The 26,129-nt window shown below is 39.3% G+C and overlaps 1 protein-coding gene and 1 long non-coding RNA gene across 4 annotated transcripts; one reads left to right on the top strand and one right to left on the bottom strand.

Moving 5' to 3' along the window:
- Window positions 1-421: 421 nt before the first annotated feature.
- ESD (esterase D) lies at window positions 422-25,759 on the bottom strand. 3 transcript variants are annotated; one of them, XM_038569525.1, is made up of 10 exons: window positions 25,633-25,759; window positions 21,580-21,632; window positions 18,893-18,967; window positions 17,987-18,075; window positions 14,013-14,111; window positions 12,410-12,534; window positions 11,213-11,332; window positions 9,721-9,819; window positions 7,213-7,380; window positions 422-724 (listed from the first exon to the last, which is right to left on the bottom strand). In XM_038569525.1, exons 3-10 carry the CDS (start codon window positions 18,958-18,960, stop codon window positions 644-646), a joined length of 849 nt encoding a protein of 282 aa, XP_038425453.1. In that variant the 5' UTR covers window positions 18,961-18,967; window positions 21,580-21,632; window positions 25,633-25,759; the 3' UTR covers window positions 422-643. The 3 variants fall into 3 exon arrangements, with proteins under 3 accessions (XP_038425453.1, XP_038425454.1, XP_038425455.1); XM_038569526.1 differs by lacking the exon at window positions 25,633-25,759 and adding an exon at window positions 24,860-24,961; XM_038569527.1 differs by lacking the exon at window positions 21,580-21,632 and having other exon boundaries at window positions 25,633-25,657.
- Window positions 4,574-9,389, top strand: LOC111091807. The gene is made up of 3 exons (XR_005376210.1): window positions 4,574-4,645; window positions 5,072-5,115; window positions 9,173-9,389. It is a non-coding gene; the product is annotated as an uncharacterized LOC111091807 (long non-coding RNA).
- Window positions 25,760-26,129: the final 370 nt, after the last annotated feature.

Below are 26,129 nucleotides of genomic sequence, written 5' to 3'. Positions count from 1 at the left end.
ATTCTTGTCTCTTGGGACATTCCAGAAATCCATGTCCACAAATCTGTTTGGCTTAATAGATAAGAAAAGAAGTATCATTGGGTTGGGTTTAGGAAATCTGGCTTCTAATCTTAGCTGTCTCATAAATAACTGTGTAAGGATGGGGAATTTACTTAAATAAGGAAGTTGGCTCAGAAAGGTCAGCAAAAAATAATTATTAAATGCGTACTAGAAGCCAAGTAGCTGCTAGACACTAGAGCTTTAACACTGAACATAAGGAACACAGTCCATGCTTTCACAGACTTTAAAGTCTGGCAAACTGAAGGGTTTTGGCTACGATACCTCTCAAACCCATTCCCAAGTTAGCATTCTATGATTTAAATGCGATTGTATTTATATATTCTGTGGCCCGAGGTTAATTAATACAATAATGATTTCCAAGTAACCTTGAAAAAGCTGTAAAGTATTTAATATTTCCCATATAACAGGGATAAAACAACTTTTAAATCATAAGGAGGTTTTACATACTTACTCAGAAAGGGATTTAACTACAGAATGATACATTTTTAGCACTATGAAATCCAATGTCTTGAAATCATCTTTCCCTGCAATTCTGTTTATTATAATTTTATAATCTCGAACAAATTTTCTTAACTGAAGTTTTTCACGCATTCAGATATTTTGCATGATGTCTGATGTGATCAGTAATAAAGGTTGCAATGAAGTAATAGCTATGATCATAACCCTAGAAGACAAAAGAGAGAAATGGTAAGATATTTACTGGTCAGAAACACCAGTACTAAGGACATTATATGACTCTCTCGTCACTTAATTTTCATGTAAATCCTGAAATTATTACAGTAGGAGGAAGGTTTAGAATCAAAATCAAGCTTATTGTACTTGTACTTCAACACTTTTCACTGAACATTAAAAGAACAGCAAAAGTAGGAAGAAAAATAAATATTCTCCAAAGCCTAGGTTTTTGATGCCGCATAATATGCAAAGAAAGGAAATAATAAAACATGAACTAAATGTACAGGATAAACAGGTGGTCACGTCAACAAGGAATAAAAGAATCAGAACTTAAGGAAGTCAGGAACTTGGGCAAGAAGTTTCAACTCACAGAAGAAATACACCACTGTGGGTAAGATGGGAAATGTTAAAATACAAAATACAAAATACACGAAGACAACACAGAGAAAGAGCACAAAACCACCCAACTGGCCAGACATTGTTTGGGAAGTCAGACAGCCATCCGAAGTCTAGGTAGGAATCCACCTCCTGCACAATAGAAGCGCATCACGTCTCTATTGAGGAGAGGGGAGTAATTCATTAAACCGTGACATCCCTTAGCAGTAAATAAACCATCCTGGGTGACGTCAGTCAACTATTTTGAAAACTATCCTGAAACAGAGAAAATGTAGTATGCCAAGCAGCTGAGTTGAAACAGATCTCAGCTAGTTGGTTCATTAAAACCACTGACGCTGCTAAATGGAGAGAAGATGCTTCCTTGGGGCGTCCTCTGACTACAAGACATGAAGAGGCTTTCAAAGGAAAAGGAAAAAAAATTAAGTGGGAAGAACCTGAGGGAGCTAAACACAATGAAAACCCAAGGTGGCATAAGCTGAAAGGAGGGAAAAGTCAAAACAAGATCTTAAAGTTTTTAGCTTTATCTAGTGAATGGTCTCTGATGGGAGAAAATGGGATTTTCCTAAACACTTAAGAAGCAAAAATAGCCCTAATAAAAATATCAACTGGGTTTCAAGGAACAAGGCAAATCCCTAAGGTTTTGATGAAATCGGTAAATGCTCTTAACCTCTTACTCCCACAGGTATGCTGTGGTATACATCTTGGGAACAGAAGTTAAATAAACAGTTCCAGGTTCAAGTCATCACAGTAACTTAAAAGCACGGTCTTGTTTCCTGTGGCCAAATCACAGAAACGAACCTGACGAGAATGTTGCCAGAATGAAGGCTGAGCTTTGGAATTAGTGGTTTCCCATTTCTCGATTAGACCCGTTCCAGTCAGCGAGTTCAATCTAGAGCTGAAGGACTGGGGGGTCCCTGTGTGGCTCAGCGGTTCAGCGCCACCTTCGGCCCAGGATGTAGAGTCCCGGGATCAAGTCCCACCTCAGGCTCCCTGCAGGGAGCCTGCTTCTCCCTCTGCCTGCGTCTTCGCCTCTCTCTGTCTCTGATGAATAAATAAATAAAATCTTTAAAAAAAAATAAATAAGGTTGAAGGACTGAATTACTTAAACAAAAGCATGTGGGACCCCTGCAATTCCTCAGTCATTAGGAGGTGAAACGGGTCCATGACTTCCAACCCTCAGACCCTAGGAAACGCAGTACCAAGCAGCACCTGCCAGTTTTTGCAGATGGAAAGAGGTCTCTGACTGAAGACAGGTACGGACGCCGGGACACGGATGCCCTGACACCTGTGCAGCAAAACCTCTGCTGTCTTCTTAGGCAGTTTCACGGAGGTTGGATGCCGTGCACAGTTTCAGGCGCACAGGCACAAAGGGCTGTTAGGGTTATTTATTCATTATTATTGTTTTAGTAGAGAAGACCAAGGGTAAGACAAAGTCAGTTTCCAGCTCTCGGGAGTGTACCATGAGGTTATGGTATATTTTACCTAAAACACAAAGCCAAAGTCTCTAATGTCCATAGTGATATTTAACAGAAGATCCACCTTTACAAGAAGATAGAAAATGGCCTACCTATCACGACACAGCGAGAAGTTTTTTTTTTTTTTTTTTTTTTTTTTTTTAACGAGGGAACGAGAAAGCAAGCCAGAGAGAGCCAGGGTACATGAGCAGGGGGAGGGGCAGAGGGAGAAGGAGAATCTCAAGCAGGCTCCTCGCTGAGCACAGCCCCTTGCAAGGCTCGATGTCTCAATCTGGAGATCAGGACCTCAGCCAAAATCAAGAGTCGGACACCCAACTGACCAAAGCCACCCAGGCGCCCCGAGAAAGATTTTTTTAAATGTCAACTTCAGGGCAGGAGAACACATGTGAACTCCTGCCATTCTGGTAGACAGAAGATGCTTATATAACTTGAGCTAACTGTGTCATTCTTCACTGGTTTCCCCTTCTATTTATTGATATTATCAAATAGGTGTGGGTCCTTCCATTAAATTCTTTTGAGTTAGTTTGCTGTGTTAAGCAGCTCATGCAATTCCATATATTCAGTGACTCTTGAAAGAGCCTTGGTTTTCTCTTCTATCTACTTCCAGTTTAAATGGCAAAATCATCAGTCAGTAGCAAACTCTCTTAAAGAGTATAAAAATAAACGAACACATTCTTTCATTCCTCCCTCAGCTCTCAAAAAAGCAGCAGTGCTCCAGCAGCTATGATGAACACTTATTCAAACAGGCAGTGTTTCCCCACACATTTTCCAGACCCAATTAGAAAAGCTCCGCTAGGAATCCCTGGGTCAGTTAGTTTCTTCAGAATACAGAGAAGACTGCTGAAAGGTGAAGTTTCCTTATTTAATAAGCAGCTCCTGGAGTCTGTGTGCTGGGTAGTGGTGCTGAGCCGGAGGACACGGAGGCACAGGAGATGCCTGCACTTCTGGAATTCTGTGCCACGTCCTTCCTGTTCTCTACGGCAGTGCAGAGGCCGAAACAGTCTGTGAGTCTTCAAAACTGGCCTGAGACTTGAGGACGTCGGGGAGCCTCGCTCTCTTGGGTTTCCGTTAGGTCCCCAAAATCTTTTGCTCACCACATAAGTTCAGTAACTGGAAGGAAGACATTGGAGGCTACACTCCCAGGACTCTGCTCCTAGTGCTTTTTCAATTTAGATCCACGGAAGCCGAAACAGAGTAAGAGAAATTCTATGAGGGGACAAATATCCCCAGGCACCACACTTGCCTCTCAACTGTTCTCCAATGTAGACCATAAAACTGGATTGTGAGAATTTAATACCAAAAAAAGGGAAAAAAAGAAAGTTGGGTAAATCGTATACATGACCGTAATTTTTGATCGTCCTCCTTCATTCACATACTTACAGACTGCCCCTATTTTCTGCGGCCTACTTAATGCTTCACTGCTCAATTTATTTCATAAAGAAATACAGTCCTCTTGTACTTATACTGAACTGATAAAGCAGATATGACTCTCAGACCTGAGGTAACCTGAAGGCAGTGGAAATTGGCCCAAAAACCCGAAGGCAGCCTCTCCGGAGCCATGCCCGGTCATGTCTACTCAGTTGCTCATTCAATCACAGCAAGCCTAGACATCATCTTCGGATGGTGTAGTTTGCTCTTACCCTGCCCTTGCTGGAAAGAGAGTGAACGAAAAATTGTGCCTGAGCTAAAGATTATGGCTGGTAATTTCAATACTTTCTCACCCTTTTTTAGAACTGAATGTTTTGTCTTAACTCCTCATTAAATACACCCAACTGTGTTTTTTAGTTGCTTAGGATATAAAGCATTTCAGAAATAAATAAGTTGATTTATTTTTTCCCCCTCCAAGAATTTCATCAGTGTTTTAACTACTATGCTGTTTTTATAACAAACTCCAGAGATTTTTTCAGTCTTTGTTGGCAGGCTGAAACTTTGTTGTTGGTAGTAACAACAGAATTTCCTGGCACAGCCTTGGGGGGGGGAGGGGGAGGAGGAGGCATCCAACACCGCTAGCGCCAAGAAATCTAGTGCCCAGAAATGATTCGGTAAGAAACACGGTTTATTACGTTACTTCTAGCTACAGTTAATGTAGTTGAACACACTACTTTATAATTAAACTGGCATTTGGATTCTCAAAGTTCGTTATTGATTGAAAATACATAATTCTGGTAAGTGCTTAAATTAACCTAAGGAAATCCTATTACTTCCTATTACTTAAAGAAGGACACTCAGAGAAAATAAGGCACAAATACATATTGGTATTTGACATATTTTTCCCACATGGTACATATACACATAAACATGTATGTACACATATATACATGTAAATAATATATGTTATTTACCCGATCAAAATATTAGGGAAATTTTTAAAAAAGGGGGAGACTGTTAAGATCTATTGCGTGAGTGAAACAGCAGGTTATGCATAAATTCTCCTGGCGTTAGCTAAACTCCATCCCCTTGCTCCTCAGGAGCCCCGCTGCACCCTGCCTGGGAATGGTCAGAGGTCAGGAAGGTAAGTGTTTCCATTCAAATGACCATGCTGACTCTACTGGAAACTAGTCCTATGAACTTTACATACATAATACTTTTCTAAGCCTGCAAAACAGATGGACAGGAGCCATATATGAAAATCCAAAGCAAACATCACACTGAGTGGGGAGATACAAAAGTTCTTCCTCTACGATCAGGAACAAGACAAGGTGCCCACTGTTGAAACTTCCTGTTCCACACAGTACTGGAAATCCTAGCCAGAGCAATTACACAAGAAAAAGACATAGAAGGCATACAATTTGGAAAAACAGAGATAAAATGATCTCTGTTCGTAGATATGATCTTGTATGTAGGAAACCCTAAAGATTCCAAAGTAATAAAATACAAAAGCAATACCCCAAAATCAGCTGCATTTCTATCTAAAAGAAAATTATGAAAACAACTATATGATTCCACTTATAGGAGACACTGAAAGAAGTCAGATATATAGAGAAAGTGGAATGATGGATGCCAAAGGTTGGAGGGAGTAAGGAGGAATTCAGTGTTTATGGGTATAAAGTTTCAGTTTTACAAAATAAGAGTTATGAAGATGGACGGTGGTGACGGCTGAACAACATTATGAACATACTTAATAGCACAGATGTGTTTGTTTAGTTAAGATGGAGGGGCACCTGGGTGGCTCAGGTAAGCGGCCAACGCTGATTTCTGCTCAGGTCATGATCTCAAGGTCCTGGGATGGACCCTGCTGGGCTCTGTGCTCAGAGGGGAGTCTGAGGATCCTCTCTGCCCCTCTCCCTTTGGCCCTCCCTGTGCTTATGCTTTCGCCTCATCTGTCCTTCTCTCAAGTAAATAAAGATTTACTTTAAAAAAAAAGGGTTAGATGGTAAATTTTATATATGATATTTTTACACAATAAAAAAATTATGAAAAACCTTAAAAACAAACAAAACCCCCAGATGGACAGGATAGGAATGGTCACTCATTTGACTACATAAGGATAAAATGAGCTAATGTTGTGAAAAGCTTTTGTAAACTGAAATGTACACGTTATACACTGATCTACATTTACTTGGACATTTATCATCATTATTATACATTTTAGATCAACGTGCCTGACATATGACCCTGGAATGTGAATAAAAATGTTTTAAAAAATCACAATCATTTGTAATTTAGTGTTCACTTTTCATCCTGAAATATTTTGTTGTTTAAATTACATACCAAAGCTTATGAATAAGCAATTTAAAAAAAAAGCTGAATTTCTTTTGTTGTTGTTGTTGTTGTTGTTGTTGTTGTTTTCCGAGTTTCTTTAATTATAACTATATTAGCACTGAGCTAGGTGAGTAGGGGACAGTCAAGTCTTTTAGTCAAGGAATAGCTGCAAATCAATTGAAAGTGAGTAATTATTTTTAAATTAAAAAAAAAAAATACCACAAAGCACAATGGCTAGACTAGCAGCTAACTCAAAAAGTATCAAGTGCCTATGTTTGTGTGAGACAAACAGTTCACAGCTTCTGAGGCTAAGATGTATACATAAAGTGAAGAGTGATTACGGTGGGAGGTTATACTTGTTATTTACGCGAAAACAGCTGTATGTGCAAAGACAGACACAGCAGAAATGCAGCAGATAAAGCACTATTCAAGCATGAAGCTTCTTGTTATTCAGTGGTTCTGCAGTGACACAGAAAATTACAAATACTTCTCACTTCTGAAAGCTTTCTTCTTTCTATGGAATTTGATCTTAGACATCATTACCTTAGTAAGAAGGCTTTCACTTTAAGTGTCTTGTTATAATTAAAAAAAAAAAAAAAAACCTTACTAGAGGTAGCTTTTCAAATTCTGAAATATAAGGTATTATGGAATCTTGTCTTTTTTTTTAAAGACTATTTATTTAGAGAGCAAGGGAGCGAGCGGGGAAAGGAGCACAGGGAGAGGGAGCATCTCAAGCAGACTCCGAGCTAAGCACGAGCCAGACTCAGGGCTCCATCCCATGACCCTGAGATCACCACCTGAGCTGAAATCCAGAGTCGAATGCTTAACCGACTGAGCCACCCAGGCGCCCCTGGAATTTTGCTTTTTTATAGTTACTTAGAACAAGCAGAGGTTTCCGAGTACTTGCCTCTTGTAATCTAAAAACAACAGGGACTTTCTTTTCTGTACAGGCAGCTATGAAGTTATCAGGTAGTAATTGTCCGTCTGAAAGGAACTGGTCATCTTTCCCTTGATCAATTAGTATGTCCAGCTGAGAACCGGGGTAGGACTTCACAAGATGGGTAGCATCATAAGCCTAGAAAAAGACAAATACTGACAAATAAATTTGAAAGTGCCCAGAAAGATGTTCTTCAAAATAGACCACAGCAGAACCAAATAGAAATTTAACGTCATTTAAGCTCTAAGGACGATTAAATCAGAAAAATGCTTTTTTTACATTGTCTTGTCTGGCTTTTACTTGTAAGGGCTTCAGAGATCGATGTCCCATTTATAGCTGCTTCTCTACTTCCCAGCAGTCCTGGGCCAGTGGCGAGAATTTTGTATCTTAGAATTCTTCACAGTTTGGACCCTTTTCTTTTAAACCTCTGAGCTTTTTAATTACCTCTCAACTCCAAAAAACAAAAACAAAATGGTATTTTTTTCTTTATAAATTCCTCCAGAAACTTTCTTTCTTACCTTTTTCTTTTTCTAGATATTATTTATTTCAAATAAATAGTCTATTTTGTTGTCTCTTCTTTTTGGCTCTAATTCTGAACTTAAATACATTCAGCCTTTTCTTTTATTCAGCACCAATGTTTGCTATCCCCCTAGGAGCTTTGGGGAAGATTTAATTTAAATAATCTGAATCATATAGACAACTCCTCCAATTTATTATCTAAGGAGCTGCCACCAGTTACAAGTTTGTACTTTATCATCCAACTTTAAGTACTCTTATTTTTATATATTCACTAGTCACAACTTCTATGCGCAATCAAGACAAAACCCTGTTTTTTAAGACTTGCTTTAATTTTATGAGAGAGTGGAAGGAGATCTATAAAGTCCAACTAGTTCAAAGTTCTGTGATTCCATAATTCTGTGTGGCTTCCTTATTCTGAAATTAAGTAATAGTCTAAAACAATATACTTAAGATGGTAAAATCTACGGTCACCGAGAGAAAAATTATATAATTAGATTCCTTTATAGGTTACCTGTGCCTCTGCCTCTCCCTTCCTTTTTTTTTTCTCTCCCATCCTATCAACCAGTTTGTCTTCTTCTTTCTTTTTTAAGATATATTTATTATTTGAGGTAGAGAGAGGGAGAGCAAACAGAGAGACAGAGAGAATTCCAAGCAGAACTCCCAGCTGAGTGGGAAGCCGGACTCAGGGCTCGATCCCACCACCCATGAGACTATGACCTGAGCTGAAATCACAAGTTGGACGCTTAACTGACTGAGCCACCCATGTGCCCCACCAGCTGGTCTTTTACCCAACACTTCTATTCAGAACCTAAGCCCCATATGGATATGAAACATTATCACCTTTGTGGCCTAAGATCTTGAACTCCACATAGGCTCTGCACAGTGGCAAGGACTCCAGACACCAAAGTACATGCACTGTCAGCTCTCAAAGCACCTAAAAGTCATCACTTTCTGCATTCTTCCAATATAATAAAAATATAAGCCTCAACAAAACAGAATTCTAATCCAGTAACTAAAGGATTAACCCTCCACAGTTTGTTAGAATTTCAATAACCAATCTTAAATAAAATTGGGAACCATGTGTGAATGACCCTGAACACACGACAGTAAGACAAAAGTTTTTTTCTTCCCCCACTCAAGTATTTTCTACTTGTTAACATGCACATGATGATGAATGCATCTGCAAAATATTTAAACTCTTGATGTTTGCAAATAGCCTATTTCTGCACAAAAATCAAACAAGTCTCAAAACAAAGAGCCACTTTTTACTTTTCATTTAGAAGCATCTGCTCCCATGCTTGAAAAAGCAATCTTGATATTCGAATGTTTACATAAATGTACATTACATAATAACTATTTTTAAAGACTTTCAGGTCTGGAATTTATTTTTATTTTTTTTATTTATTCATAGAGACACACACAGAGAGAGAGGCAGAGACACAGGCAGAGGGAGAAGCAGGCTCCATGCAGGCAGCCCGACGTGGGACTCGATCCCGGGTCTCCAGGATCACGCCCTGGGCTGCAGGCGGCGCTGAAGCGCTGCACCACCGGGGCTGCCCAGGTCTGGAATTTAAAATCCAAATCTGAGAGATTCTGGATTTTGAAATAGATATGTGGAATAATTAAAAGGCCAAGAGTCATGCTTCCTATCCTACAGCTGAGCACATGGTTAGTAAGAGGCAAATGTAAATTTAGTAATAAAATGTTGCATTTTTGGGGAATGTTAATTTAGAAATAAACATGTAAATTAATCATTAGCAGAAAAAAAAATACAGTCTCAGAACATCCGCCACAATTCAATACAATTAGAAAAGAGGGCTTTTTTGTTGTTGATATTGTTATACATAGATTCTTCTGTTAATTATTTTAGCTCCAGATCCTTCAGTTAGGAATAGATCTGTGATGTGTAGCTTTTTCACAAATCTGAATGAGCATGAAGACAGCCATCCCAGTACCTACCTTCCATTTACTTTGATCTGTTCCCAAATATCCACCAAAGGCTTTTTTGCCCCAGGCACAGAGCACTGGGTTGCAAATTGGAGCAAATGCTGACACAGACTTCAGAAACAAAGGAAATTTTAAAACAAGTTATATTTTGCTAAATCAAACATGAACAAATGATTTGCAACTTACTTAAAATCTCAGAAGTTTATCTGCAACTTGCTTATAAACTCTGACTTGCCATGAAAACACCTGTGAACAACTTTCCTAGGCTCTATTATGCGCTGAGATTGCAGGCCTCTCCAGGATACATCTTTTGAGTATTCTATTAAGAGAGCTAATTAACCATAGGTGCCAACATACTGTAAAGCAATACATATTATGGCACAAATACAAGTTTATATTCAGTTTCTACGCATTTTTTCCATTTAAAATTAATGAGGAGAAATACAGAACAGTTCATACCCATTTTTGTGAACATGTTATTAAATCTGAGACCCATGATTTCTCTTAAAGAGGCCAAGAAAGCACTGAGCAATGCCCTTAAATATTTGTGTTCTATGCAGTATTGTTTTTTACTAACTTTTTTAAAGGAAAAAATTAAATTTGATTTTTTCCCTCAAACTAATTAACTAATTGCCTTATATACAAAAAAATGGAAAATAAGACCTTATTTTAAAAACCTACTATCAAGCCATGAATTAGTTCAACTTTATAATAAAGCCTACTAAAAGAAAAGTATTTGGTGCCACAATGCAAAACTGCTATAAGAAATATTTTTCATTTCTCAGTGGCACACTTGAAATGACTAAGTTCTCTCTAAGGGAAGGAAATGGATTAAATAAACCTTGAGGTATCTGACAGCTCTATGATGTTAAAGGCAGAGGCAATCCTGAGATTATCACTGCTTCAGCATTTCCTTTCTCAACATGTGCTCCGCCCAGGAGGACATTTTACATATGGTGGTTATTCCACCTTGGCTCATTTAAACAAAAAAGGAAAGCTATACAGTTTCAAATAAATGAATGGAAAGACAGAGTGATATTTTGCAGCTAAGCTGCAATCCAATTTTCACCAGAGGCAATGAGAAGAGAAAATTCTTAGACTTTTACAAATTATGAATACCTTATTCTACCTCAGAAAATCAAAGTCAACTTAACAAATAAATGTATTCCTGGTAAAAATATAAGTAAATGATACACACTGCCACAGTAACAAGCTTTAGGGGGAAAAAATGCCTAGAAAACTAAGTTTGAATAGAAGCAATAAAAATTGCTTTATCATACTTCTAGCAGACCAATTGTGATAGAATTCCTATACTTCTGATTCTGGAGCATAAAATTGTGTGGTCAAATTTAATATTCTTCCCCTACAGCCTCTTGAAACTCCCAACACTAGAAAAGTTTGGTCCCAGTACTATCTTAACAATATCCTGACTTAACTCATTCAAAGTTTCTAACAGATTTTATCCAAGAGAAATACTTGTCACTAAAAGCTTCGGTAATCTTACTTTGTACTTTCCAGGATTCTTTAAAGCGCAAATCAGAGCTCCGTGGCCTCCCATGGAATGGCCAAAAATAGACATCCTTTGGGGGTCCACTGGAAAATTGGCATTTACAAGTTGGGGAAGCTAGAGAGAATTTAATAGTGTGACAAAAGATATGAAAGAAACAAGTTTATAGACTTTTTCAAAGTCATATAAAATGCTTACACAATTAACACTTTCAAATCACAGTCTTACAATACTATGAACTAATAAAGATAAAAAATATCTCAGGTAGACAAGGATTATTAATCTACTGCTGGTAAAAACATGGTACATCCTTCTCAGAAAGCAAATTAAAGAAGATGATGCAGGACGAGCCTGTAAAATGTCTAAACTTTTGTCTAGTAATTTCATTTCTTGGCATCTATTCTAGGGAAAAGTCCTTAGGGGGCAAAATTATACATCAAGACAATCAATGCAGTAAAATTTATTGTGGTAAGAAACATACTTAAATATGTAAACGTCCTACATTAGGAAAAAGTAAATTATGGTATATCACGGAATATTATGCAATTGTTAAGGCTATCTTACAAAGAGTATTAGGAAAATACTTATTTTATACAATTAAAAAAACAAGATAATAAATTTTACAACTGTATGAAAACTGGTCATACAAAAAAAAATCTAGAATGTACCAAAAAATGTTATTATTTGGGGTATGGGATAATGAGTGATTAATATTTTATATTATTGTGTCTCAGTTTTTATGATGTACATATTAATAATTAAAATCATACAAAATTTAGAAAAACGAATAAACTGAACATAAATATTATTAATACAAGCAATGGTTTACCCTCACTTATCCTTTTTAAGTAAGCCTTGGTTGGTTAATCATTATGTCTGAATAAACCAGCTGCCAGAGAAATGAAAAAGTTTTTCAAATGTTGTTTTCTTTATATAATCTGGGTAGTGTACACAGATATTAAAATAATTATTACCTTCTTTAAAATTGTACTTAATGCTAATTTAAATTGTGGTAAATAAGACTATCATACAATTAAACTTTGAAATGTTCACTAAGATAATCAATAAACATGTACCACGTAGATTCAGCAATACCATACCCTGGTTTAAAAGTCTCAGGACTAGAAGGACTTTGGGTCCCAAATCAAACTCTTGGCAGTCATCAATTCATAAGTACAACGTCAATGAAATTACCTCCTCAGTTACGTAAGAGTACATTCTGTAGTTAGTTTTCCAAGGATCTTCAGTGGCATCCACATAAAATCCAGCACCAGTGCCAAAGTCCCAGCTATCATCTTCTCCTTTAATATTGCAGCCACCTATCAAGGAGAAATCCCGTGGCTTCGTCGACTCCGTAGTAAGGACTCATGGTAGGTAGCACCCTTTTAAATGAATCTCAAAGTTCATTTGCATTTGAGTTGTTCACCAAATATTGCAGTTCTCTGCCTTTTGGGGAGCATACTTTCTGGCCCGCTTGCCCTCGAATAGGGCCATGTGACTAGTTCTAGGAAATGAGGTAACAGAGGGAATGCCCTTCCAGGCTGGAGAATTCACTGCTAAGGAGAGGCACATTGAGGCACATTGGCTTTTTTTGTGGAAGAAGTACCCTCCTGTGTATTCTGAATATATGCTTCTTCACTGTTTACCTATCAAAGGACTTACATCTTCTCTCTGTTCTCCCAAAACGTGTTGAGATTCCTCCCCCGAGAAACCTCCTCTATCACTAACACTTTTTTTCTCTTAGAAGGGAAGGGAGACACATGCTTGTGCTCAGGTCACTATCGTGCACTGAAAACGTCTCCTTATGTATTTTGGAATCACTCCATCATGTTTCTTCTATTTATTCATCCCCCAATGGGATTTTCTTACAATCTTTTAAAATTTATCAGATAGGTTTTGTATTATATGCTTGCAGGTGGTTAAAAGGCCAACCACTGAGATGGTTGATAGAATTACTGTTAATAGGTAGGGTAATTTCAGGGAAATGACCACTTCATGATATTCATCCAGGAACATGGCATTTTTCCATTTATGAAAATCTTCATTTATGATCGTTAGCAAATTTTACATTCCTTTTAAAAAATAAGTCTTCATATTTTAAAAGTTTATCTCTAGGCATTTAGTATTTTTGATATTGCTCAGAATTAAATTTTTTATTACATTTCTAGTGAGACATGTCTTGCTCTGGTGTATTATTATGTCCTGTGAAAAGAAATATACTACTTCCCAAGACCAGCCATTCGTCTTCCAGATAATTTTAGCCGCCATTTAATAAATCCCATTTCCTGACACATTTAGGGTCACAAAATGAGTTTTAACTTACTGATGGACTGAGTTCACAAATATTGGATAGTTGCATTTCTCTAATATAAGCATTTTAGGTATTTATATTAAAATCAATACATATTAAACTATGATGGGTAAAGAGATGAGAAAAGACATAATTTTCATGTGACAAGATAGTTTACCTATGGAATAGAAAAATTTTTGTGCATTTTGGCACTAGCGCCAATATGATATACATTAAAGTTGCTCAGTCTGTTTTGAAGTGTCTTATTCTACAACCTGGAAATAACAAAATAGTCCCCTCTCATAAGAGTGATGTCATGAGTAAAATTCACAGTGAGAAAAAAGCACAGTATTTTAGAGTCATGATATCATCTGAAAGATTAAGAGATAACAGCAAAAATATAAAATAAATAAAAAATAAAACAATATTATATTATACCACTTATCTCATAACTTAGTCTGAAAGATTTATATTTTTATAAAGGATCTCCAGAATGAGAACACTTACGAGGGCTGGTATCCGGAGCAATGACGACAAGGCCATGTTCTGAGGCAGCTTGATGAAAACCAGACTTTGATATAAAATTTTGTTCTGTACAAGTCAAACCTGAGGATCAGAAATAGTGTTACCTCATGCTATCCTGTTGGTGGTTTGTAAGATTTAATCCTTTTATAATGTAAGAAAACAAGCTCACTTGGTATTAAAAAAAATTTTTTTTAGGAATAATCCTAAAGAAGACAATAAAGTTCTCTTTCTCATAAAATTTACAATAGTATTAATCTAAGAACCATCTTAGGCTAAACGCTCCCACAGCTGTCCTTTCAAAGTCACTCACTAAAGTATCAATTATTGAAATCCTTGAGAATCTGGAATTTTCCAAACCGTAGATTGGCAATATGGTATAGAAATCAAATGTTTTAACAACCCCAGTGGGGTGTTGTCAAACATGCTAATTAAACATGTTACTATTCCTGCATCAAAACATAAATATTCACATTCAGTCATAATACTTTAAATAACTTGATTTTTTAAAAATACGAGTGGCCCTCGGCAACAAAATTGAGCCTGACCATCTTTGTATTCCTTGCCGATTTAAGGGAGAAATGGTCACCATATACCTTCCTTAAATTTTAGCCCCTGTTTTTCCAACTATTTAGGCCATTTTTCCTAGCTATAGGCTTTTGTATGATAGAGGACTGAATTCTCTTATTACAGGAGAAGGTCCAAGAATAAACTGGCAAGAGATGGCTGAGCTAAATATCACCTAACCCAAAACCCCCTTTCCAGTGGCCAATGCTAAATATCCTACTACATCTGATAATTAGCAACATCAAAACGGACTCGTATACAGGATGCAGTATGAACTTTATAGTTTTTATTTATCCCCTAACAGCCAACAGGGACTTATTTGAAATGGCTGTTAATGAAGATTAAATTAGTAAATGATTACAAGATACAAAGTTACAAGAATCACTGCATAAAGTGTTATGGGAGTTCATACAAGGATCATTGGATAAACTGTTAGGACAAACATGCTTTCACTAGGCATGGCCGGAGGACAAAGTCCTTGTTTGTCTACTATGTTCTGTACCAGTACATCTTCCAGAGGTACGGGAGCCATAACTACCCCAAATACTGCTAAAAGGTCAACAGTCTTGGCAACCTTAATGTAAATGTGTTCAGAGGCAAGATTAAGAGTGTAAAAAGAATGGGTTTTGGACTTCAGACGGGATCTCATTCTCAAGATGTCACTCAGCCACTTACTGGCTCACCAAAATCAGGCAAGTAACTTGAATATTCTGAGCCTCAGTTCTTTCATTTGAAAAATGGGGATAATATTGCTTACGATTATCTCATAACATGGCTGTGAGGATTCAAGGTGATAACATGTAAAAAGCCTTGAATTGTGTCTCAGACACAGTGTGTACAGTTGTCTTACACTTGGGAAATGTAAATGTTTAGAGACGAGAGAAAAATGTTTTTTTTCTAGTTCGGACACAAATTCCTTCATTAAGGTATTAGGATATAAACTGTAGACTCAAGAAATGAAGATAATTCTATTAGCAGAATTACTCTCAAGAATATAAAGAAGGTTACTAATTAATATACACTTGTTGAACTATACTTATTTTATATAAAAAGTTTTGGGATTTTTTTTGGTTAACAGCTTTATTTATTTACTTAAAGATTTTTATTTATTTGAGACAGAATGAGAGGGAGAGAGAGGTGGAGAAAGAGTGTGAAGGAAACTCTACACTGAGCACAGAGACCAATACAGGGCTCGATCCCACAGTCGTGAGATCATGACCTGAGCTGAAACTGAGTTGGCTGCTTAACCGACTGAACCTCCCAGGTGCTCTGGGTAACAGCTTTATTGAGCTACAATTCAGACGCCATACAATTCAGCCACCTAAAGTGTACAGCTCAGTGACTGTTGGTATATTTACAATTATGGAATACCACCACACTCTCTACTTTTAGAATATTTGTACTATCCCCAAAAGAAAACCCCTGCCCATTAGCAGTCACTTCCTATTTTCTCCTAATCCCTGCCTCCTCAGCCTCAGGTAATCATTTTCTGTCTTTATGAATTTGTTTAGTCTGGACATTTCACATACATGGAATTTAACAATACGTAGTCTCTTGTAAACGTCTTCTTTCACTTAGCACGGCTTCAACGTTCATCCATGTTGTATGTCGCACATCTACGGGGACTTCGATACTTTTGTTGTTAAGCAATACTCCACTATACTACACTTTACTTATTTCATTAGTTGATGGACCTTTGGTTTGTTTCTACTTTTTTGCTATTACAATAATATATGTAATATATAGATATCTGTGTGCAAGTTTTTATATGGGCCCATATATTCTCTTGAGTATATGGCTAATGAAGGGCTATTCCGCTGGTCGCCTTGACTTGGGAGACACACAAATGCCTTCATCAGGACTATCTTTTAGAATTTCAGTTTGGATGTTTTACTTTCAGTTAATTTAGTAATTTCAGAAATATGATAACTGATGTATGTCTGCCATTATTTTCCTTCAATTTACTGAGAAATAAATACACTGAAATTCTTTTGCCATTATTTCTCCAGTGTATAGTCAGACAATCTTAATTTTTTAAATAAAATCAAGTCTTAATTTCCAAGGTCTATCTGTTCTTCAGCCTCTCACTAAGAAAACTGTCCTATCATATGATGTACACAAACACAAATTCTATTTTTTAATTCTTCTAAAGCTCAGATGGTATGTCTTGATAGATTCTAATTTTGGTTAAGAATTTATGGCCTTATTATTATAGTACCGCTTACACAATACCCTGGGTACCTCTGATCTATGTTATAGTTCTTATAGCCAAGAGACAGGACTCCAGCAGCTGTCCTCAGAAACAAAATGCAAAAACAATAGGGGAAAGACTAAATATAGCGCTGGGTTATGAGTCAGAAAACTTGTTGACTCTGTTATATGATCTTGGTCAATATATAACTTCTCTGGGCCTATGAAAGAGTTAACTATTCTGTAGATTACATGATTTCTAAGGTCATCTTCAGCTATACAATACTATGCTCCTAAAACAAGCATGCAACTTTGTTCTTGTTGCTTTTGGCAATACCCAACGCTCTTCTAGCAAAATCAGTTTGTTTTTTTCAATCACAAAAATGGGTTGTTGAGTTACAATCAGATAGGCACTTCATTTTTACCTTTTATTTTAAAAAATGTTTACCTTTTAAAATGAAAAGTCTCAATTTCATTTTAAAGGACTAGTATTTGGGGCTTATCCTCGGTAAAACATTTATCTATAAGAGGGAATTTATTAAAAGCAAAGGTAATTTTAATTTTAAAATGACAAAAATAGCACTCTATGACATAATTTGGTTTCTATCAAGTCTTTCCTTATGTTTGCTTCTAAAGATAAAATACCAACAACAGCTTGTGAAAGAATTAGCACACAGCTTTAAACTACTGGTAGCAAAACCTTACTCTCTCATAATCCATTCGATAGTCTTTAATATTCACCACTGATTAAACAGCTTTAATGTTCCTTTGTGATTTTCCAAACTATTGCCAGAGAGGATTGATGGGAGTCCAACTAAAACATTTTAGAGAAGACTCTAAGGAGTTACTTGTCTGTAGTTTCTAATTAGTGTATTGTGGGTTACCTAATATTGTTCTATTTGAGTGGTAAAATCTCTATAAATTTCAGAGATTCTTAGGTAGGTACAAATTAAGTAACTTTTCTAAGCTCTTGCCATTGAGTCCAGAATTGTACATTTTCTGTTAAATTACTTGGTTTAATTTTAAAAGAAGTGAAACAAGTGTAACTCATTAGGTCTGAAATCATTCTCAGGATAAAGTAGAAAGAGGCTCCTAAAGTCTTTTATAAAACAGACGGCACCAAGCACACTGTTAAGATAAAAGAGTAAGATAAGGCAGTTAAAAAGAAACTCTTTTCTAAAACGCAAATGAATAACACTTACCAGACAGCCAATACAGTGCGGGGCATTTTTCAGTTTCTGCCTTTGGTGGTAAGTAGATAGCAAATTTCATTTTGCAGTTCAGTTCAACACTGTAATTTTAACAGCCACAACAACAACAAAAAAATCAATGCCTCTCACTTGTTAAGACAGAAACATAAAAATAAGTGATTTAATGTCCAAAAGAAGTGACTCCAAGGAAAATACCTTGGCCCTTAAAGAAATGATGGGGCCAATTTAGCATACTGATCTATTAACCAAGCTGAGTCTTTGTTGTGCATGGCACAGAAGTCATGGGGAGGGGGCGGGAATAAATTAAAAGAATAAATGTAGGGGCAGCCCCGGTGGCTCAGTGGTTTAGCGCCGCCTTCAGCCCAGGGCCTGATCCTGGAGACCCCGGATCGAGTCCCACATCGGGCTCCCTGCATGGGGCCTGCTTCTCCCTCTGCCTGTGTCTCTGCGCGTCTCTCGCCTCTCTCTCTCATGAATAAATAAATAAAACCTTTTAAAAAAATAATCCCAAACTGTCTTCTGGATTGGAAATTTTTTTTTTTAATTAAAAGAATAAATGTAATACCCTCAATGTAGCACTAATATTACTAAAAGAAAAATTGTTTTTGTTTCTAGAGATGCATAAAATAACATCAGCTTTTATAAAAAATGAATTTTAAAAATCTTAAGTTACATGTTTGTTCATGGGCACTGAAATGTACCACATTTTAATTTGTTCTCTGTCTCTAATATCTTATTACAATCACTAATATCACCAATACGGAAATTTTTATAAAAGCCACAGGTATTTTCCCATGTAAATGGTAATTTGTGCAACAATGATCTCTTGTGGGCTGATTAAAGGAACCAAATAGAAGCAGAATGAGAGGTACCTAAAACTGTATTCTTGGTAGTTACCTGTCATGCTCAAAAACTTTCTGCAATCCTCCAAAGCACTTGTTGCTGGAAATCTGCTTCAATGCCATTCTTCCCCTGTTAGTAAAGATCAACATTAATTTTCAGAACACTTGTTCCTGAAAAATTTAAACAAAACTGTTTTCAGATAAATTATCAAACAATTGTTTTCCACCCAGCATAGTTTTTCACACACTACTTTTCTCTGATAAAGAACATTAAGAAACGGACTCAGTTTCAGGTACGCACTTGTTACGCACTTTAGGAAACTTAGTACTTCGGTACGTCAGGACTAATTTACCCAGTTGGTTAATAAGCTTTTTTTTGTTGTTTTCTTTTTGTGGACTGCCCCAAATTCTTTTCAGAAAGAAGGAGAATATAAGCAAGCTACTAATTAACTACCTTAGCTTAGAAGATAAAAAACTGTTAATAGTTTACCTGTCAATTATCACAAAGGAATCAAAGAAGTGGTCTTACAGATTATGGTTCATTTTAAAATGGGAGGAAAATGATCTCACAGTAACGATTTTGATAACAATAAGCGGTAACATTTATTGAGCACTTACAGCATGATCGCCACTTTGTTATATGTTATGCTCACTCAGACCAAATTCCTCCCTCGTCCTAGGGGTTTGTCTGAGAAAGTGATGCACAACTTTTAGATCAACAGTTCTCCTTTTAAAACAAACCAACAAGTAAAAACATAAGGGAACTGACCGTGCAGCTTATCGATGGGAGATTTTAAAGTCTGGTAATTCTTTTCTCGCAGACAAATCTTTTAAATAATAATTTAAAACTTAGATGTTAATGTAATAATCTTAAACTTAAATCTTAAAATGCCACATGTTATTAATTTTTAATACTACAAAAAAAAAAAAAAAGTCAGTAAACCGTCCTTACTAGAAGTGCCTGTTTAACAAGGAGGAACCAGACTGCTTCTGATGTGTATCTCTAACGGAAGAATTCCCTTCTCCACCTTATTTTATGTTCCACCTTATTTTAAATCAGTTAGCTGTACGTGCTAAATAAAAAATCCTCAGATTCTTGGAACAGGTACTACTGCTCTAGTGGTCTTCTCAGTGAAAATGTTTCATATGATCTCTACCGACATTCTCAGATCTACAGTACGCTGATCAGAGCTGGAGCTTTAGGGTTGCTCTTAAAATATATGTATATAATATATATATATATATATATATTATATATATAAAACAATAATCTTTAAAAAGTTGATCTTGGAAATGTCTTTGCAAAATTCTAAATAAGATTAGTTTCAATCCTACCTTTTAGTAATTTCCTCAGTAAATCCAAATACTTATCTTTGCATTGGAAAGCTGGGATGTGAACAGAGAGCCTAACATCAGAGCCCCCCTACTCTTTGCTATTCTGCTCTCCTGCTTCTTTGGAGGATCTTTACATACTCTCTTTTTCAGAAGCTGAGATTGACTAAATTTGTAGGATCAGGGCTCAAAATTACAGAGAAATTACCTTCTACTCACAGGTTTATGTATTTAATCTATAAGAGATCAATTCTTAACAAACTGCTCACAAATGTTATTAATTATTGATTATTGGGTAGCCTGGGTGGCTCAGCAGTTTAGCACTGCCTTTGGCCCAGGGCGTGATCCTAGAGACCCAAGATCGAGTCCCACGTCGGGCTCCCTGCATGGAGCCTGCTTCTCCCTCTGCTTGTGTCTCTGCCTCTCTCTCTCTCTCTCTCTGTGTCTCTCATGAATAAATGAATAAAATCTTTAAAAAAAAATTATTAACTTCAGCTATTCTTGTTCATGATCTGAGCTTAATAATATACTAACACAGACGTATAATTTTAGCATATATACATGAGACCAAGGCATATAATCTTTTTGAATTATAAGGATGACCTTCCTATTTTCTTAAATTTAGTAAGGGTTTCATTTGCTTTCCAAAACCATGTTATACTGAGCATATATCTAGTACATAAGAGATAACTAATAATTATTTGTTGAATTAAGGAATAATTCTTTTATTAACTTTTGACTGCCAATTACGTGGAAAGTTTTAAAAATCAGCTTGTCCTTCATCTTTTTTTCCTATATTTTAAAAGTAAAGCACAACTAGTCTTATTTCTTTTGCTTATTTAATATTCTTTACTTAAAATTCAAAATCAGTACTTCCCATTTGGTCAGAGAAAATTCAGTTAAAATGCTATGTTTTCACTTGATAGAATGAGCTGACTAAAACAAAAGCTTTTGAAATTTTTTCCCTCTAACCACCCATTTTAGAAATTACCTTCGATCACAAATCAAGAGAAAATTTACCCTCAATAAAAAGTATGACACAAGCCATGAACTAAATACACCGTGATATATGAACTATTCAACTAGGTGACTTCATTGTTCATGAAAATTTTTCTATGTGAAAAATAACATTTTAAACTAAGTTATTAGCTTTCTCATCCAACTTTCAAAGTAACACAGAAGAAATAAAACTTGGGGATCCTTGGGTAGCTCAGCGGTTTGGCCCCTGCCTTCGGCCCAGGGCGCAATCCTGGAGTCCTAGAATCGAGTCCCGCATCGGGCTCCCGGCATGGAGCCTGTTTCTCCCTCTGCCTGTGTCTCTGCCTCTGTCTATCATGAATAAATAAAATCTTTAATAAATAAATAAATAAATAAATAAATAAATAAATAAATAAAACTTAAGTTTATTACCTGACCAACTGCTACTTGCTTTTTTGCGTGCACTAAAGGATGGACAGGGGATCCTGGAAGAAAAAACAAACAAAAAAAAACAAAAAAAACAAATGGTTTGTAAACAGGAGGTTTATACTTTTCACAACAGAGGTTATATAGACATGTATGTGCAGGGCACCACACATTCTGAGCTGACATTTTCTTCTCTCAAGGCAGAGGACTCTCTACCCTGGGTATGACAGCATGGGAGCAGACTCCATCGCCTCTGCCCTAATCTAATGGCCTTAAGACCTATTTTGCCACAAGGCAGGATGTTCAAAATCTTCTGCTAGACTTAAGATTTCTATGAAGAAAGTTGTGGGTTTGATTTTTGTTTCTTCCTTTTTAATCAAGTAGATAAGAACATTTTAAAGTGTAATTTGCTCGCCTGACATAGAATCAACCGCTGAGAGTAAAGAGACCAGGAGCCTGGACAAGAAGGAAAGAGAAAGCTATAGAGCTGACACCTGTTCGGCACGGAGGTGTAGATGGAACGTGTCACACAGGGACAAGGAGGGAAGGGAAGAGGACTTCAGGGCTGCGGGGCTGACAGGCCAGAAAGGCTGAACTGCTCAGAAACATGACCGGGCTTGTGAAGGAGGCTGAAGGGACTGCGACACAGTGAGAAGTAAACAGAAGCATACGCAGTACGTGGAGGCCCATCGTTTTCACTTGTCTGCCGACGTCTTATTTAGGTTCTCGGACATATTTTGTGGGAGAAATGGAAGGAAAGGGTGGGGTAGACTGAGCAAAAAAACCCAAAACAAACCTGTCTCCCAAGAAAAGCTCCAAACAAAAACAGACAACTGATTTCAGGTGCAGGGGGTGTTACAAAGGCTTCCACAACAAAGTCAATGATATGAACCTCATCTTCAGAGAGGGAAGTGGTTTTCTCAAAGGCACGGCCAGGCCAGTCAGGGAAGAACTATCAAAGAGAAATCTTTATTCACCAAACACCTGTTCCCCCAAAAGGTCAATTTGCCAAATCTCTTATTTATTTTCTTTCTTTATTCAGGCTAACTGCCATGCTCCTCCAGAAATGTGTGTTCTTTAGGTTTACCCATTCTTTTCTTCTTTGGAGGAGTCTCAATGTCTCTACCTCTTCCTGAGTTTCTGTTCCCATTCGTTCAGACTCCTCGGACTTTAATCCACTGCCTCACCCTCAGTGTGTCCCGCCCCACTGGCTCTTAGGACCTACACAGGCCTCCCCAGCATCGCAGGATAATGGCACTGCAGACCGTCAGGTCTCTGTTCAAATCCTCTCTTCAGAGAAAACTCCGGGTCTGGGTTCTTCCACTCCTTCCCCTTCTCCCATCTCCCTTTCCTTTTCTCTTCGCAGGCACTCTTTCCCTTTACTCCCAATCCTTATGTTTCTACCACATTTTCTAGGTGAACGAATCTAAATCTGCATCTCTAGGCCCAATCATTCTCCTGTATTAGTGCCAGAATTTAAATGTCCCGTTGGACCCTTCTACCAAGATATGCCACCAGCTAGTAAAACTAACCACAACTAAAAGTAAGTGTTAGGGGCAACCCAGGTGGCTCAGCGGTTTAGCACCGCCTTCAGTCCAGGGCCTAATCCTGGAGACCCGGGATCAAGTCCCAGGTCGGGCTCCCTGGATGGTGCCTGCTTCTCCCTCTGCCTGTGTCTCTGCCTCTCTCTCTCTCTACATCTCATGAATAAATAAAATCTTTAGAAAAAAATAAATAAAAGTAAGTGTTGGGGCACTTGGGTGGCTCAGTGAGGTGAATGCCCTGACTCTTGATCTCCACTCAGGTCATGAACTCAGGGTTTTGAGATGGAGCCCCACATGGAGCTCTGCACTGGGTATGAAGCCTGCTTAGGATTCTCTTACTCTGTCTGCCCTTCCCCCACTCTCCCCATTCCCAAAATAAATAAATAAAAAATCAATTTAAAATTAAGTGTCGGGGATCCCTGGGTGGCTCAGCAGTTTAGCGCCGCCTTCAGCCCAGGGTGTGATCCTGGAGACCCGGGATCGAGTCCCACGTTGGGCTCCCTGTGTGGGGCCTGCTTCTCCCTCTACCTGTGTCTCTGCCTCTCTCTCTCTGTCTCATGAATAAATAACATCTTTAAAAAATAAAATAAATAAAATTAAATTGTCTATCTCTCACCCTCAAACCATTTTTTCCTTCCTTTTCCTGTCTCTCTTTTCATTCATGCCTGTCTTGCCCAATCTATGTGTGAAATGTCTTAAAGTTACCACCCTGCTTTAAATTTCCACTGCCACCATCCTAATTATACACAAGAAATTAAAACTTAGGCTCCTACTTTGTCTTCTTGTATGTCCCACTAAAATCAATCCTACACGGGAGCCTAGGGCTTTAATACAGGTGACTTACCACTTCACGGATACCTAGACATGTTCCATGGTCAGGCCTGACATGCCTCCGGGCAACTGTTAGTCATTTTGATTTTTTTTTATTTGATTTTTAAAAACTGTGATAAAACATTTGACATAGAATTTACCGTCCTAACCATTTTTAAAGTGTATGATTCAGCGGTGTTAAGTATACTGCCAATTCTAGAAACTTGGTCAGCTTGCCCACGTAACTAGCAGAGAAGAAATCTTGGCCATCTCCATGGGGCAGCTACAAGCATGGAGGGAATCCCGCTGGCCTAGTGAACGTAAGATTTTATTTATTTATTCATGATAGACACAGAGAGAGAGAGAGGCAGAGACCCAGGCAGAGGGAGAAGCAGGCTCCATGCAGGGAGCCCGATGTGGTGGGACTGGATCCCGGGACTCCAGGATCAAGCCCTGGGGCAAAGACAGGCACTAAACCTCTGAGCCACCCAGGGATCCCCACCTTTTTTTTTTTTTTTCAAGTCTGATGCCATCAAAACTTCATGAAATTGAAACGATGAAGAGCTGACAAAGACATAAAGGTGAATAAAACTCCATATACGGGTCAGCCCGGGGGGGAGGGGGGGGGGGCTCAGCGGTTTAGCGCCTCCTTCAGTCCAGGGCGTGATCCTGTGATCCTGGAGTCCCGGGATCGAGTCATCGAGTCCCGCGTCGGGCTCCCTGCGTGGAGCCTGCTCCTCCCTCGGCCTGGCTCTCATGAATAAATAAACAAAATCTTAAAAAAAAAAAACCCTCCATATATACTTTGGTCGCATTTTAACCGTGTATAAGCCATAGTCTCTTTCCCATCATAAAAATCCACCTGGCTAGCCCACATATACATTTTTAAACCACCACGGGCGGGACACTGAGCATCCACGAATCCCAAACACCTTAGCCTGTCTTCAATGGTCCCAGGTTGCTTTTCTGGCCGAAGGTCGTATCATCTCCAGTCTGTCAGCCCCGGCTACGCAGAACCGAGGCACAGCCGGGGGGGGGGGGGGGGGGGGGGGGGGCACGGGGCGGCCTCCGCCAGCGCCGAGGTGTAGCAGGTTCAGAGCTGGTTCTGGGGCCACACCCTCCGGCTCCACCCCGTGCTGCTGCTGCTGCTGCTGCTGCCGCCAAGCCAGGTGATCTTCCTAGGACTCGCTTCCCCGTCTATAACACGGGGATGCCATCCGCTCCAGCCCACAGGGCCGCCCCCGAGATGAGCGGCCTCAATTCCACCCCTGACTGTCACCCGCGGGCCACCGCGCGCACCAACCAACGCTGCTTCTTCCAATTCCAGAGACCTCGGGGCCCCCAGGTGGGCGCGGGCGCCGCCTCCCGGGTGACGTCATCCGGGAGCGACCCCCAGGCGCGCCTGCCCAGGCGGTGACCGCTTTGAGGTCTGGGTCTCACCGCACCGGGTACGCGTGGACTTCGCGCGGCGGCGACCGGCCCAGACGGCCGGGGGGAGGAGCTACGCCAAGTGCAAGGAGCCAAGTAAATGCAGCGGCTCGGAGGCCGCAGGGCAGTCCTATGGGGAAGTTCCGGTAAGGACAGGGGGCCCGGCCGAGGTCCCGGCCGCGGCGCCCGGGATCAGGCCTGCTGGACTCGCCGCGGGCCCCGGCGCAGCCGCGGACACACCGAGGACAGTTAGGACCCTCCCCACACGCGGCCTTACCTCGCGATCGGCGGCGGCGGCGGCGGGAACCCGAGCTGCAGCGGGAGCGGAAAGGCGGGGCCGCGTTATGGCCGCGGGCGCCGACACTGGAGTCGCTCTGCCTCGACCCCGCCCCCGCAGACCCCGCCCACGCTCGGACACGCCCACTTCCGGGCAGTACTTCCGGAGTCCCTGGGGGGCCCTTGGCACCGCCCAGCCTCGGCCCCGCCCCCGCGGAGCCCGCCCACTTCGGGGCACGCCCACTTCCGGATCATACTTGGGTCCCTTTGGCTCCTTGGCAGCAGGGGTCCAGCCTCGACCCTCGCCCCCGCCCACTTCAGGGCAGACAGACCCCGCCCACTTCAGAGCACGCCCACTTCCGGGTCGTGGTTCGTGGGTCCCTTCGGCTCCTTGGCACCGCCCAGCCTCGACTCCGCGCCGATAGAACTCGCCCACTTCAGAGCACGCCCACTTCCGGGTCGTACTTCGTGGGTCCCCTAGGCTCCTTGCCACCCCCA

This window comes from Canis lupus, chromosome 22, assembly GCF_011100685.1.
Source record: "Canis lupus familiaris isolate Mischka breed German Shepherd chromosome 22, alternate assembly UU_Cfam_GSD_1.0, whole genome shotgun sequence".
In the NCBI taxonomy this organism is placed as follows: Eukaryota; Metazoa; Chordata; class Mammalia; order Carnivora; family Canidae; genus Canis; species Canis lupus.
This window is presented reverse-complemented; position numbering and strand designations above follow the sequence as displayed.

Bases quoted from the DNA above. Each gene is read 5' to 3' on its own strand.
- ESD (XM_038569525.1), bottom strand. From the start codon at position 18,960: ATGGCATTGAAGCAGATTTCCAGCAACAAGTGCTTTGGAGGATTGCAG. The intron at 14,112-17,986 runs GTAAGTGTTATT...TCTGATCCTCAG, and splicing joins CGCACTGTATTGGCTGTCTG to GTTTGACTTGTACAGAACAA. The intron at 12,535-14,012 runs GTAAGTGTTCTC...TCTCCTTGATAG, and splicing joins TGCTCCGGATACCAGCCCTC to GTGGCTGCAATATTAAAGGA.